This window comes from Salmo salar, chromosome 05 (genome assembly GCF_965601325.2).
Source record: "Salmo salar chromosome 05, fSalSal1, whole genome shotgun sequence".
Classification (NCBI taxonomy): Eukaryota; Metazoa; Chordata; class Actinopteri; order Salmoniformes; family Salmonidae; genus Salmo; species Salmo salar.
The window spans coordinates 88,167,367-88,183,584 of NC_138295.1; the positions used below are offsets into that span (position 1 = coordinate 88,167,367).

The 16,218-nt window shown below is 44.4% G+C and overlaps 1 protein-coding gene across 4 annotated transcripts in view; it reads left to right on the top strand.

The window, feature by feature from the left end:
* LOC106591355 (neurobeachin-like protein 2) overlaps positions 1-16,218 on the top strand; it is a 139,886-nt gene that overhangs the window by 38,450 nt on the left and 85,218 nt on the right. For 3 of the 4 annotated variants that reach the window (XM_082975883.1, XM_082975884.1, XM_082975885.1), the window contains exons 3-12: positions 2,742-3,227; positions 3,870-3,951; positions 4,965-5,077; positions 5,591-5,673; positions 8,706-8,791; positions 8,925-9,137; positions 10,300-10,396; positions 12,813-12,919; positions 13,646-13,738; positions 14,867-14,950. In XM_082975883.1, the coding sequence (XP_082832009.1) occupies positions 2,742-3,227; positions 3,870-3,951; positions 4,965-5,077; positions 5,591-5,673; positions 8,706-8,791; positions 8,925-9,137; positions 10,300-10,396; positions 12,813-12,919; positions 13,646-13,738; positions 14,867-14,950 (1,444 nt within the window). The remainder of the gene's footprint in view (positions 1-2,741; positions 3,228-3,869; positions 3,952-4,964; positions 5,078-5,590; positions 5,674-8,705; positions 8,792-8,924; positions 9,138-10,299; positions 10,397-12,812; positions 12,920-13,645; positions 13,739-14,866; positions 14,951-16,218) is intronic. The other variant, XM_082975886.1, reaches the window with a different exon arrangement.

A 16,218-nucleotide genomic window follows, 5' to 3' on the forward strand; every position in this document is an offset into this window, starting at 1 on the left:
GGTAGGAGATGAACAACACTAAAACAACAGGACATGTTAGGACATGAACAACACTAAAACAACAGGACATGTTAGGAGATGAGCAACACTAAAACAACAGGACATGTTAGGAGATGAGCAACACTAAAACAACAGGACATGTTAGGAGATGAGCAACACTAAAACAACAGGACATGTTAGGAGATGAGCAACACTAAAACAACAGGACATGTTAGGAGATGAGCAACACTAAAACAACAGGACATGTTAGGAGATGAACAACACTAAAACAACAGGACATGTTAGGAGATGAGCAACACTAAAACAACAGGACATGTTAGGAGATGAGCAACACTAAAACAACAGGACATGTTAGGAGATGAGCAACACTAAAACAACAGGACATGTTAGGAGATGAGCAACACTAAAACAACAGGACATGTTAGGAGATGAGCAACACTAAAACAACAGGACATGTTAGGAGATGAGCAACACTAAAACAACAGGACATGTTAGGAGATGAACAACACTAAAACAACAGGACATGTTAGGAGATGAGCAACACTAAAACAACAGGACATGTTAGGAGATCAGCAACACTAAAACAACAGGACATGTTAGGAGATGAACAACACTAAAACAACAGGACATGTTAGGAGATGAGCAACACTAAAACAACAGGACATGTTAGGAGATGAACAACACTAAAACAACAGGACATGTTAGGAGATGAGCAACACTAAAACAACAGGACATGTTAGGAGATGAGCAACACTAAAACAACAGGACATGTTAGGAGATGAGCAACACTAAAACAACAGGACATGTTAGGAGATGAGCAACACTAAAACAACAGGACATGTTAGGAGATGAGCAACACTAAAACAACAGGACATGTTAGGACATGAACAACACTAAAACAACAGGACATGTTAGGAGATGAGCAACACTAAAACAACAGGACATGTTAGGAGATGAGCAACACTAAAACAACAGGACATGTTAGGAGATGAACAACACTAAAACAACAGGACATGTTAGGAGATGAGCAACACTAAAACAACAGGACATGTTAGGAGATGAGCAACACTAAAACAACAGGACATGTTAGGAGATGAACAACACTAAAACAACAGGACATGTTAGGAGATGAACAACACTAAAACAACAGGACATGTTAGGAGATGAGCAACACTAAAACAACAGGACATGTTAGGAGATTAGCAACACTAAAACAACAGGACATGTTAGGAGATGAACAACACTAAAACAACAGGACATGTTAGGAGATGAGCAACACTAAAACAACAGGACATGTTAGGAGATGAACAACACTAAAACAACAGGACATGTTAGGAGATGAACAACACTAAAACAACAGGACATGTTAGGAGATGAACAACACTAAAACAACAGGACATGTTAGGAGATGAGCAACACTAAAACAACAGGACATGTTAGGAGATGAGCAACACTAAAACAACAGGACATGTTAGGAGATGAACAACACTAAAACAACAGGACATGTTAGGAGATGAACAACACTAAAACAACAGGACATGTTAGGAGATGAACAACACTAAAACAACAGGACATGTTAGGAGATGAACAACACTAAAACAACAGGACATGTTAGGAGATGAGCAACACTAAAACAACAGGACATGTTAGGAGTTGATAGAAAGTACAGGTTGTCTATGAAATGGATGAGCTGAAATAGAAAATAAATAACATTACTTCACAGTCATCTACAGTTTCAAAATGTCAATAAAATATACATTTTGTCCATAGTGATGGGATGTCTTTCACAGATGGGATAACCTCATTGACATTTTGAAAGTAACATTGAAAGTGACATTGTTGTATGCTCGTCACATTATAGGAGCATTATTAGTGTGCAGGCAGGTTCTTTCTTTAATTCATCAATATGTTACCAAATCCCTGCTGAGGGAGAGATACTGTAGGCTACAGGTGGTTTGTGTCAGACTGAGTTGGATGAACTCTGACCTTATTACCAATCCAGAGGTGTAATTTTGACATGTTTATAGAGTACATAAGTAGTAAAACAGCACCATCCTCTATCTCATCTCTTCCTCTTCCCCTTCCCTTTCCCCTCCCTCTTTCCTCTCCCCTATCCTCCCCTTCCTCCCTCTCTCTTCCTCTTCCCTCTCCCCTTCCCTTCCCTCTCCCTCTTCTCCCCTTCCCTCTCCCTCTTCTCCCCTTCCCCTTCCCTCTCCCCTTCCCTCTCCCTCTTCTCCCCTTCCTCTTCCCTCTCCTCCCCCTCTCCCTCTTCCCTCTCCCTCTTCTCCCCTTCCTCTTCCCTCTTCTCCCCTTCCTCTTCCCTCTTCTCCCCTTCCTCTTCCCTCTTCCCTCTTCTCCCCTTCCTCTTCCCTCTTCTCCCCTTCCTCTTCCCTCTTCTCCCCTTCCTCTTCCCTCTCCTCCCCCTCTCCCTCTTCCCTCTCCCTCTTCTCCCCTTCCTCTTCCCTCTTCTCCCCTTCCTCTTCCCTCTTCTCCCCCTCTCCCTCTTCCCTCTCCCTCTTCTCCCCTTCCTCTTCCCTCTTCTCCCCTTCCTCTTCCCTCTCCTCCCCCTCTCCCTCTTCCCTCTCCCTCTTCTCCCCTTCCTCTTTCCTCTTCTCTCTCCCTCTTCCCTCTCCCTCTTCTCCCCTTCCTCTTCCCTCTCCCTCTCCTCCCCCTCTCCCCTTCCTCTTCCCTCTCCTCCCCCTCTCCCCTTCCTCTTCCCCTCCCTCCTCCTACATTCTCAGGCTGGAGGACTATATTGCGGAGGTTCCTCTCGTACCCAGGGACGTACTGGTGTTCTTCAGTGACCAGCTATCGCACAGTGCCATTCACCTCTCTGGGGCCGACAGTAACAACAGCACCCTGCACCTCTCTGGGGCCGACAGTAACAGCAGCACCCTGCACCTTTCTGGGGGCGACAGTAACAACAGCACCCTGCACCTCTCTGGGGGCGACAGTAACAACAGCACCCTGCACCTCTCTGGGGGCGACAGTAACAACAGCACCCTGCACCTCTCTGGGGGCGACAGTAACAACAGCACCCTGCACCTCTCTGGGGCCGACAGTAACAACAGCACCCTGCACCTCTCTGGGGGCGACAGTAACAACAGCACCCTGCACCTCTCTGGGGGCGACAGTAACAACAGCACCCTGCACCTCTCTGGGGGCGACAGTAACAACAGCACCCTGCACCCCCTGCTGCTTATCAAGTTCTTCATTATCGTCTGCAGGTAGACCTTATATGTTCTATGACCCTCAGTTCACCCCTTTGTTGAATAACTCTGCCCATCCTTTCTACCCATGACTGATGCTAGATAACAAGAAAAAATAAACTAGAAGCTGATGCTAGATAACAAGAACAAATAAACTAGAAGCTGATGCTAGATAACAAGAAAGAATAAACTAGAAGCTGATGCTAGATAACAAGAACAAATAAACTAGAAGCTGATGCTAGATAACAAGAAAGAATAAACTAGAAGCTGATGCTAGATAACAAGAAAGAATAAACCTAGAAGCTGATGCTAGATAACAAGAAAGAATAAACCTAGAAGCTGATGCTAGATAACAAGAAAGAATAAACCTAGAAGCTCATGCTAGATAACAAGAAAGAATAAACTAGAAGCTCATGCTAGATAACAAGAAAGAATAAACTAGAAGCTCATGCTAGATAACAAGAAAGAATAAACCTAGAAGCTCATGCTAGATAACAAGAAAGAATAAACCTAGAAGCTGATGCTAGATAACAAGAAAGAATAAACTAGAAGCTCATGCTAGATAACAAGAAAGAATAAACTAGAAGCTGATGCTAGATAACAGTGAGACCAGAGAAAGATTGGTGACAATTTAATGATCTGAGTCTCTCTGTTCTTCAGGAATATGGAAAACCTTGACCCAGAGAAGACACCAGGCTATGTCTTCGAGACCATTAAACTGTTAAACTTCTGCTTGACTCAGGTAAGACACAACCCGAGATGAACCTCATATACACACACACACACACACACACACACACACACACACACACACACACACACACACACACTTAAGCTACACATTAGTAATTTTCAACAATGGAGGATCTGCAAACTATACTATATCACTCATTCATACTCTAGATTAATATAGTGTCTATTGAGCCAGAATGATAATATACTGTCTATTGAGCCAGAATGATAATATACTGTCTATTGAGCCAGAATGATAATATACTGTCTATTGAGCTGGAATGATAATATACTGTCTATTGAGCCAGAATGATAATATACTGTCTATTGAGCTGGAATGATAATATACTGTCTATTGAGCCAGAACGATAATATACTGTCTATTGAGCCAGAATGATAATATACTGTCTATTGAGCCAGAATGATAATATAGTGTCTATTGAGCCAGAATGATAATATAGTGTCTATTGAGCCAGAATGATAATATACTGTCTATTGAGCCAGAATGATAATATACTGTCTATTGAGCCAGAGAATGCAGTGGAGATGAGAAGAATACTATCCTATAAATCCACATGACATTTTTCCAGCTAAAAGATGCAGAACTGCTTTCATGAGAATAGAGGAGTGGGTGTGCGGCTGACCTGTGTATTGTGATGTGGAATGTGTCTATATTGTCAGTATTGTTTGTGAAGAGTGTCATAAATAGGAATGTGTATTTAGAAGGGAAGAGTGTCAGGAATGTTTATTTAGTAAAAGTGTGTAGCTGTGTAGCTGCTATTATTTGCTCTGAGATGTCTTTGTGTCTTAAAAGCCTTCTCAAGGTCAAGTAAATGTGTGTGTGTGTGTGTGTGTGTGTGTGTGTGTGTGTGTGTGTGTGTGTGTGTGTGTGTGTGTGTGTGTGTGTGTGTGTGTGTGTGTGTGTGTGTGTGTGTGTGTGTGTGTGTGTGTGTGTGTGTGTGTGTGTGTGTGTGTGTGTGTGTGTGTGTGTGTGTGTGTGTGTGTGTGGTGTGTGTGTTTCAGCTGAAGAAGCAGCCTGCGGATCAGTCGTCCCTCCAGACAGTGATTCAGTATGGCCTAATGCTGTTGGAGAGTCTCTTTGACCCTTATAATACATGGAGGAGACGCCTGGCAGGGTGGGTGTGTGTGTGTGTGTGTGCGTGCGCACCCTACCCATGTTTTGAAGCTGGGTGGAGACTGCCTGTTGGACTGTGTGTGTTTTGAAGCTGGGTGGAGACTGCCCGTCGGACTGTGTCTTTTGAAGCTGGGTGGAGACCACCCGTTAGACTGTGTGTGTTTTGAAGCTGAGTGGAGACTGCCTGTTGGACTGTGTGTGTCAGTATGTCTGTGTCTTTGTGTGTGGTGAAGGACCATGTCGAGGGCAGACTGTATGAACCCAACCCTTAGAAATGACGAGGCCTTATCTCTGCTTGTTCATCTGTAGTGGATGACGGTGTTGCTGCAACAGCTCTTATCTCTGTCTCCTTAAGGGTGCATCCTAAATGGCACCCTATTCCCTATATAGTGCACTACTTTGGACCAGAGCCCTGTGGGGCACTACATGGGGAATAGGATGCTATTTGGCACAGAGGCCAAGTCTGTAGGCCTGCTGTAAATGTGTGTGTGTGTGTATGTGTGTGTGTTTTTAGGGAGGAGGTGAGCATGGCGGAGAGGAGCAAGTATAAGTTCTCCCCTCTTCCTTTACCAGAGGAGCTGCCTGCTCTATTCCATGGTGAGGCACCGCACACTCACTCACACGCTCACTCACACGCTCACTCACACGCTCACTCACACACTCACTCACTCACTCACTCACTCACTCACTCACTCACTCACTCACTCACTCACTCACTCCAGGCCTCCCTCCTACACCACAGTAACTTCTCTCTTACAGTCTATGGTCCCAATTGTACTACTCCTTCCTCAAAACAGCTTCCACTGAGTCCCACTGTAGACTTCATTCAGCACCCGTCTATTAATATATACCTCTGTGTATATATAACTACTTCTATTAATATATACCTCTGTATATATAACTACTTCTATTAATATATACCTCTGTGTATATATAACTACTTCTATTAATATATACCTCTGTGTATATATAACTACTTCTATTAATATTTACCTCTGTATATATAACTACTTCTATTAATATATAGCTCTGTATATATAACTACTTCTATTAATATATAGCTCTGTATATATAACTACTTCTATTCATATATATCTCTGTATATATAACTACTTCTATTAATATATAGCTCTGTATATATAACTACTTCTATTAATATATACCTCTGTGTATATATAACTACTTCTATTAATATTTACCTCTGTATATATAACTACTTCTATTCATATATACCTCTGTGTATATATAACTACTTCTATTCATATATACCTCTGTGTATATATAACTACTTCTATTCATATATACCTCTGTGTATATATAACTACTTCTATTCATATATACCTCTGTGTATATATATAACTACTTCTATTAATATTTACCTCTGTGTATATATATAACTACTTCTATTAATATTTACCTCTGTGTATATATAACTACTTCTATTAATATATAGCTCTGTATATATAACTACTTCTATTAATATTTACCTCTGTGTATATATAACTACTTCTATTCATATATACCTCTGTATATATAACTACTTCTATTAATATATACCTCTGTATATATAACTACTTCTATTAATATATACCTCTGTGTGTATATATAACTACTTCTATTAATATATACCTCTGTGTGTATATATAACTACTTCTATTAATATATACCTCTGTGTGTATATATAACTAATTCTATTAATATATACCTCTGTGTGTATATATAACTACTTCTATTAATATTTACCTCTGTGTATATATAACTACTTTTATTAATATTTACCTCTGTGTATATATAACTACTTCTATTAATATTTACCTCTGTGTATATATAACTACTTCTATTAATATTTACCTCTGTGTATATATAACTACTTCTATTAATATATAGCTCTGTATATATAACTACTTCTATTAATATATAGCTCTGTATATATAACTACTTCTATTAATATATACCTCTGTATATATAACTACTCAGACTACCTTTATACTAGCCTGTTCTCCTGTTCCAGTAATATACAGCTTTCCATTAGGCTGCTCAAAATGTACTTTTCTCCCTTTGGAGAAACACAGTGGGCAAGAGTCCGGTCGATATGTTCTGTCTTGATCTAAAGTTAATTATGTTATTTTCTAATTAGCAGTGTTCTCTCACTGGGATCTTAGTTTATTAAACACTTCTATTGCTAGTGTCCTTTGATTAGCACAATGCTAATCTCTAAACCATGTTGGAAACCTGTCTGGACAAGTTGAGTCTGTAGATTACAGAAAGCTCAACATGACTGTTAACACCATGCTATTGAGAGAGGGAAGTGGTTGAGCTGCATCCCAGCTGGCACCGTATTCCCTATATAGTGCATTGCTTTTGACCAGAGCCCAGTGGGCTCAGCCTCTGGTGTGTATAATACTGCTAGCTGATGTTGGACCTATTACTAAGACTTATGGGATCTCCATTGTCTTAATACATAACCTTGCCTAACGAGGGCTCAACCCACATCCTGCTATTTCTCAATGCTGTCCCAGTGTGCCTTGGATTTCCACATCTCTTTATGACATCACAGTATACTGGCTGTGCATACTGTCTTGTACAATGTATTGCCATTAGCCTGGTCCCAGATCTGTTTTCTCCTTCTGTAGCCTGATTCCAGATCTGTTGTCTCCTTCTGTAGCCTGGTCCCAGATCTGTTTTCTCCTTCTGTAGCCTGATTCCAGATCTATTGTCTCCTTCTGTAGCCTGGTCCCAGATCTGTTTTCTCCTTCTGTAGCCTGATTCCAGATCTGTTGTCTCCTTCTGTAGCCTGGTTCCAGATCTATTGTCTCCTTCTGTAGCCTGGTCCCAGATCTGTTGTCTCCTTCTGTAGCCTGGTTCCAGATCTATTGTCTCCTTCTATAGCCTGGTCCCAGATCTGTTGTCTCCTTCTGTAGCCTGGTTCCAGATCTGTTGTCTCCTTCTATAGCCTGGTCCCAGATCTGTTGTCTCCTTCTGTAGCCTGGTCCCAGATCTGTTGTCTCCTTCTGTAGCCTGTCACTTTCTGTAGCCTGGTCCCAGGTCTGTTGTCTCCTTCTGTAGCCTGGTTCCAGATCTATTGTCTCCTTCTGTAGCCTGGTCCCAGGTCTGTTGTCTCCTTCCGTAGCCTTGTCCCAGGTCTGTTGTCTCCTTCCGTAGCCTTGTCCCAGGTCTGTTGTCTTCTTCCGTAGCCTGGTCCCAGGTCTGTTGTCTTCTTCTGTAGCCTTGTCCCAGATCTGTTGTCTCCTTCTGTAGCCTGGTCCCAGGTCTGTTGTCTCCTTCTGTAGCCTGGTCCCAGGTCTGTTGTCTCCTTCTGTAGCCTGGTCCCAGGTCTGTTGTCTCCTTCTGTAGCCTGGTCCCAGATCTGGTGTCTCCTTCTGTAGCCTGGTCCCAGATCTGGTGTCTCCTTCTATCACCTGGTCCCAGATCTGTAAGTGCTCTTGTCAACTCCATTGCTCATTGTCAAGCCAGACCTTTTGGTATGACAGTGAGCGACAAGGAGTTGGCATGATGGTACAGACTGACGCTCAGGATATGTTGCCATGTCATCAAAACACCAACCATCAATATGTGGTTCACAGACAGCCTGTCAAAACAACAACCATTAATGTGTCGTTGGTTCACAGACAGCCTGCAGGACAGCCGGCAGATCCCAGAGGTCCTCACTCTCCGATTGGTCCATCTCCAAGGGGCGGTCATAAGTGGCAGCAAGGTAAAGCACTCCTACTGTACCTCTCTTCAGAATGTGTGTGTGTGTGTGTGTGTGTGTGTGTGTGTGTGTGTGTGTGTGTGTGTGTGTGTGTGTGTGTGTGTTAACTCGTATGTACTGTATCTATGCATTCCAGAAGAATGGCCTGCTCTCCATCACCCTGCAGTCTGTGGAGGACCTTCTTTCTGTACTCCGAGCCTGGTGCCTCCGGACCTCCTCTAACCCCAAGGACCCCACGCTGCTACGGCTGACCCTGCAGTGCCTGACTGCAATGGTGCATATCCTCCACTCCAGTAGTCCTGCAGAGCGCCGGCTGGAGATCAGGACCGTGTTGGATGGCTACTTCCAGGTAGTAGCAACAGCAGTAGGAGAAGTAGTGGCAGCAGTAGGAGAAGTAGTAGCAGCAGTAGGAGAAGCAGTAGCAGCAGTAGGAGAAGCAGTAGGAGAAGCAGTAGGAGAAGCAGTAGCAGCAGTAGGAGACAGCAGTAGGAGAAGCAGTAGGAGAAGCAGTAGCAGCAGTAGGAGAAGCAGTAGCAGCAGTAGGAGAAGTAGTAGCAGCAGTAGGAGAAGCAGTAGCAGCAGTAGGAGAAGTAGTAGCAGCAGTAGCAGCAGTAGGAGAAGCAGTAGCAGCAGTAGGAGAAGCAGTAGCAGCAGTAGCAGCAGTAGGAGAAGCAGTAGCAGCAGTAGCAGCAGTAGGAGAAGCAGTAGGAGAAGCAGTAGCAGCAGTAGGAGACAGTAGTAGCAGCAGTAGGAGAAGTAGTAGCAGCAGTAGGAGAAGCAGTAGGAGAAGCAGTAGCAGCAGTAGGAGAAGTAGTAGCAGCAGTAGGAGAGGCAGTAGCAGCAGTAGGAGAAGCAGTAGCAGCAGTAGCAGCAGTAGGAGAAGCAGTAGCAGCAGTAGGAGAAGTAGTAGCAGCAGTAGGAGAGGCAGTAGCAGCAGTAGGAGAGGCAGTAGCAGAAGTAGTAGCAGCAGTAGAATAAGTAGTAGCAGCAGTAGGAGAAGCAGTAGCAGCAGTAGGAGAAGCAGTAGCAGCAGTAGGAGAAGCAGTAGCAGCAGTAGCAGCAGTAGGAGAAGCAGTAGCAGCAGTAGGAGAAGCAGTAGGAGAAGCAGTAGCAGCAGTAGGAGAAGTAGTAGCAGCAGTAGGAGAGGCAGTAGCAGCAGTAGTAGCAGTAGGAGAAGTAGTAGCAGCAGTAGGAGAAGCAGTAGCAGCAGTAGTAGCAGTAGGAGAAGTAGTAGCAGCAGTAGGAGAAGTAGTAGCAGCAGTAGGAGAAGTAGTAAGCGAAGTAGGAGAAGCAGTAGCAGCAGTAGGAGGAGTAGGAGAAGTAGCAGTAGCAGAAGCAGGAGCAGTGGTAGTAGCAGCAGTGGCTGTAGTAGGTTGATCTTGATGGGACAACTGTTAAGAATCTGCTCTTTTCTATCAATTGAAGCTTGGTTTGGTGGAGGGTAGGAGTGTGGTTAGCACGGCATTAGTGTTTTGGTAATGGAGGTATGCAACTGTTTCTGATACTTCCAGGTCCTGAACTGGAACCGGCCTCCAGGGTTAGGGAACGAGCAGGGGGACGGGCAGAGCTGGGAGGAACACCTCATCACTCTCCAGAGTCACATGCTGAGTAAGAGGCCTCATCCAAAACACACTCCCCAAATATTAGTCTGGTCCCACTAATGTTTGTGCCATCATGCCCCATATGGAAAACAACCATGAAAAACAAATGACAATCTTGTATGGCAGAAGAAGATTATTAGTACAGAAATCTAATAAGTAACTGGTAAGATTTAGTATGTTTTGCCTTATATGGACAAAAGTATGTGGACCCCTTCAAATTAGTGGATTAGGTTATTTCAGCCACAAACCCAGATTCGCTGACAGGTGTATAAAACCGAGCACACAGCCATGCAATCTCCATACACAATCATCTAGAATGTCATTGTATGCTGTAGCGTTAAGATTTCCTTTCACTGGAACTAAGGAGCAGTGAACTAAGGAGCCTGAACCATGAAAAACAGCCTCAGACCATTATTCCTCCTCCACCAAACTTTACAGTTGGTTCTGTAGGGTTCCCCTGGCATCCAACAAATCCAGATTCATCGATCGGACTGCCAGATGGTGAAGAGTGATTCATTACTCCAGAGAATGCGTTTTCACTGCTCCAGAGTCCAATGGTGGCGAGCTTTACACCACTCCAGCCGACGCTTGGCATTGCACATGGTGATCTTAGGCTTATGTACGGCTGCTCGGCCATGGAGACCCATTTCATGATGAACAGTTCTTGTGCTGACTTTGCATGCAGAGGCAGTTTGGAACTCGGTAGTAAGTGTTTCAACCGAGGACAGACGATTTTTACACGCTGTGCACTTCAGCGGTCCTGTTCTGTGAGCTTATGTGTCCTACCATTTCATGGTAGATTGTTGCTCCTAAACATTTGCACTTCACAATAACAGCACTTACATTTGACCAGGGCAGCTCTAGCAGGGCAGACATTTTTTGGAAAGGTGGCATCCTATGACAGTGCCACGTTGAAAGCAACTAAGCTCTTCAGTAAGGCCATTCTACTGTCAGAACAACAGATTTTTACCTTGTCAGCTCAGGGATTCGATCTTGCAACCTTTCAGTTACTAGTCCAACGCTAACCACTAGGCTACCTGCCGCCTATGGAGATTCCATAGCTGTGTGCTCGATGTTATTCACCTGTCAGCAACGGGTGTGGCTGAAATAGCCGAATCCACTAATTTGAAGGGGTGTCCACATACTTTTGTATATATAGGGCATATGCCTTATATGACATAAACAATTCATTATATGATTGTGGTGAATTTCCTATGTAGATAGGAATTCTAAGAGTGATCTAAGAACATTATAAGAAAATGTATGTTCTGACATTGTAACCTCTACAAAAGAAATGCTTTCCTTATAGCTTGTTTTTATAAGTCAACATGCGTATAAAAAAAACATGAAAGTTACTATAAGAAAAAAAACATTTGTATATACATTTTCACGTATGAGTTTTCATGTTTCTGTTGGGCAGCACCTCCTACTGGACAGTTGATCTATCTACACCTATGCCTTTGGTCTCTCATCCAGGGTTTTAACCAAGCCCAGCTTTGATATTTGTCACTGACTACTACCAATGTGCTATCATGAGAATGATTGTTGAGGGATCGCTACTCAATAACAAAATAGATTCACTGCTGTTATTGAAGTCATTCCTACTCCTCTTCCTCATCCTCTCCTTATTCTTCCCCTCTTTCTCCCCTCCTCCTTTCCTCCCCTCTTCCTCTTCCTCATCCTCCTCTTCCTCATCCTCCTCCTCTCCTTGTTCTTTCCCTCTTTCTCCCCCTCCTCCTCTGCTCTCCTCCCCCTTATCTCTTCCTTCTTTCCTCCCCTCCTCATCGTCCTCATCCTCCTCTTCCTCTCCTCTCCTCTTTTCCTCTTCCTCTTCCTCCTCCTGCTTGCGGTGGACTTTTCTTCTTTCTTCAGTAAGTGTGACGGTGCATGACGTCAGACAGTGGTATGCAAGGCCTTTGAAATGTGTATGTGAGACCTCAGAAGGCTTAGCTGACATGTCCCCCTTATGTTTTAATATAATACATGCAGAATATCTGTTGTCTAATTGTTAACCACCCATATCAGTCAGCTGATGTGACATCTGCTGATGTAAAAAGGGCTTTATAAATACATTTGATTGATTGAGATATTACAAGAATCTTCTATGAATCTTAGATGTGTATTTGCTGCAATATGTATTACTTCCAGGTATAACATACAGGAATCTTGTCTTTTATATCTGTTCCATATGGGGCCAACTTCATTTGCTGTCCTTCTCAAGCCAAACATGGCATGATAATGAGTGACAGGGAGTTGGCATGATAGCACCAACAGACTGTCCCCCAGACTGTCCCTCAGTCAAAACAGGAGACATCTCTCTTCTATATGAAGGTTTATCTCTGAAGGCCAGGTACTTATTATTGTTGTAAATGTGACAAGTTATTTATGTTGTTGTTGATGAGGAGTCGTATTGTCCTCAACAGCTTCGGTGCCTGAGATCCTGCAGTGTTCAGACAGGCCGGTGCTGCAGGCCATCTTCCTCAACAACAACTGCTTCGAACACATCCTCCGACTCATCCAGAACAGCAAGGTCTGTCTGTCTGTCTGTCTGTCTGTCTGTCTGTCTGTCTGTCTGTCTGTCTGTCTGTCTGTCTGTCTGTCTGTCTGTCTGTCTGTCTGTCTGTCTGTCTGTCTGTCTGTCTGTCTGTCTGTCTCTCTGTCTCTCTGTCTCTCTGTCTGTCTGTCTGTCTGTCTGTCTGTCTGTCCATCCATCTCTCTCTCTGTCCATCCATCTCTCTCTGTCCATCCATCTCTCTCTCTGTCCATCCATCTCTCTCTGTCCATCCATGTCTCTGTCTGTCCGTCCATCTCTCTGTCTGTCGATCTGTCTGTCTGTTCGTCTGTCTGTCTGTCTGTCTGTCTGTCCGTCCGTCCGTCCGTCCGTCTGTCCGTCCGTCCGTCCGTCCGTCCGTCTGTCCGTCTGTCCATCCATCATGCAGCAGGTGTGTTCTTCCTGCAGCAGGTGTGTTCTTCCTGCAGCAGGTGTGTTCTTCCTGCAGCAGGTGTGTTCTTCCTGCAGCAGGTGTGTTCTTCCTGCAGCAGGTGTGTTCTTCCTGCAGCAGGTGTGTTCTTCCTGCAGCAGGTGTGTTCTTCCTGCAGCAGGTGTGTTCTTCCTGCTGCAGGTGTGTTCTTCCTGCAGCAGGTGCTGCCACAGTGGAGAACCAAACATGGTCCTCTCTGAGTTGACATTGTCTCTGTCTGTCTGTCTGTCCGTCTGTCTGTCCGTTTGTGTGTCCGTCTGTGTCCTGTCCTGTAGCTCTATCACAGTAAGAGGTGTAGGTCGGAGCGTGATGGGGTGTGTGACCTCAACACACGTTTGCTCACGGACACAGAGGTGGAAGTGGACCAGGTACTTTCCCTCCATGATCATGTTGAAATAGGTCTGACTGTCAGCAGAAAACTCAGCCTCTTCTCTCTCTTGCTCTCCTCCTCTCTTTATCTCTCTCTGTCTTTATCTCTCTCTTTCACTCTCATGCTTTCTCCTCCCCCTCCTCTCCTCCCTTCTCACCTCCCCCTCCCACCTCATAGTCTATAGCTACGTAGTATAATTGCACTACCTGCATAATTTACAAACGAGGGCGACTGGCCAAACTTCCTGGTAAAAAGGCTTCCTGTTTAAAGAGCTCAGAGAGATGAAGGGTAGGATGATCTGTGTACTAGACTAGTAGCTCTCTCTTCTTTTTGTTGTTGACAATTAGTTTGTTTTTCTACAGAACTCAGTTTGGTATACAGCCCCCCCACCCCCCAAATCCACATACATTCATTCTCACAGAGGGATCCAGGAACACAACACTGAGTCCAAAACAAACTGACATTCACCCACAGAAACAAAACAGACACTGGTCCACATACGCTTTCCAGATTCTGTCAAATATGTCTGCTTTTAGAATATAACGAGTGTAATGGTGTGTAGCTAGATGGTTCAGTCGTCCAGTGTGTTGTTGTGGGTGGATATGAGCCTCCCTCTCTCTCTTCTTACACACTATATTCTCTAATAGAGGCTGAGTGTCCTGCTGTCATCAGTAGGTCAGATGAGGTGTCTGTGTGTCTGTGTGTGTGTCTGTGCTCATCTCTCCAAGCATGTATCACCTCACTGTCTCAAGGCTCCTGTTGGGATCTTCCTCCTCCTGCATGTCTGCCGGTTTGGTATCTTTCACAATGATTTATGGTTGTAGATGTGTGATGGAATCTGTGTCCTATGCAGCGCTCGGTTATTGTGGAACAATGGGTTTTGCTTGTGTGTCACATAATTTTTTGTGGCAGAAGACTTTTACAATCGTATTAGTTGTGTGATGGTTTGGGTTCTGCATGTCAACACCTGTCAGTAATTGGCCCAGTTGTTATGGTAACTTCTGTCTTTTCCCTGTGTGTGTTTTCATGTATATATGTCCCCTTGAGTTGGTGTGGGGTGTCACCTGTACATACAGTATGTTAAGTCTGCGGTGTCACATCTTATTATGTCCCCCTGACTGTGTAGGTTTTGGAGAAAGGTTCCGACTGCATCACAGTCCATGCCCTCGGAGTCCTCACATCCATCATGAGTAACTCCCCTTCTGCCAAGGTAAGGATTTCTACAACTAGTGTGGTCCTCTGGGTATTGAACCCTAGTCATCCGGACTACATTAGCCCTCCCAGTTGAACCCTAGTCATCCGGACTACATTAGCCCTCCCGGTTGAACCCTAGTCATCCGGACTACATTAGCCCTCCCGGTTGAACCCTAGTCATCCAGACTACATTAGCCCTCCCGGTTGAACCCTAGTCATCCAGACTACATTAGCCCTCCCGGTTGAACCCTAGTCATCCAGACTACATTAGCCCTCCCGGTTGAACCCTAGTCATCCGGACTACATTAGCCCTCCCGGTTGAACCCTAGTCATCCGGACTACATTAGCCCTCCCAGTTGAACCCTAGTCATCCGGACTACATTAGCCCTCCCAGTTGAACCCTAGTCATCCGGACTACATTAGCCCTCCCAGTTGAACCCTAGTCATCCGGACTACATTAGCCCTCCCAGTTGAACCCTAGTCATCCGGACTACATTAGCCCTCCCAGTTGAACCCTAGTCATCCGGACTACATTAGCCCTCCCAGTTGAACCCTAGTCATCCGGACTACATTAGCCCTCCCAGTTGAACCCTAGTCATCCGGACTACATTAGCCCTCCCGGTTGAACCCTAGTCATCCGGACTACATTAGCCCTCCCGGTTGAACCCTAGTCATCCGGACTACATTAGCCCTCCCAGTTGAACCCTAGTCATCCAGACTACATTAGCCCTCCCGGTTGAACCCTAGTCATCCGGACTACATTAGCCCTCCCAGTTGAACCCTAGGCAGTATTTCAGGGAGATTACACAGTCTTCAGGTCTTAGACAAGGCTCTTCATCACACAAGCATAGTTCTAGTACCATCTTCCTCTGTCTGACACACACACACACACACACACACACACACACACACACACACACACACACATAATCAGGACAGAAAAAGAGCCGGATAAGGCTTGACACTGTTTTCATTCTTGTTTAGACAGTCTCATTGTCCTCCTGTCTGTTGTGTGGCACTTTGCCAGGGAGGCAGTTCTTTAATTCTATCTCTGTCCCATATGGCAACCTATTCCCTGTATAGTGCACTGCTTTTGACCAGGGCCCATTGGGCTCTGTATAGGGAATAGGTTGCCATATGTCTCTGTACATTACTAGCCTGTCTATATTTGTTTCTCTGTACATTACTAGCCTGTCTATATTTGTTTCTCTGTACATTACTAGCCTGTCTATATTTGTTTCTCTGTACATTACTAGCCTGTCTATATTTGTTTCTCTGTACATT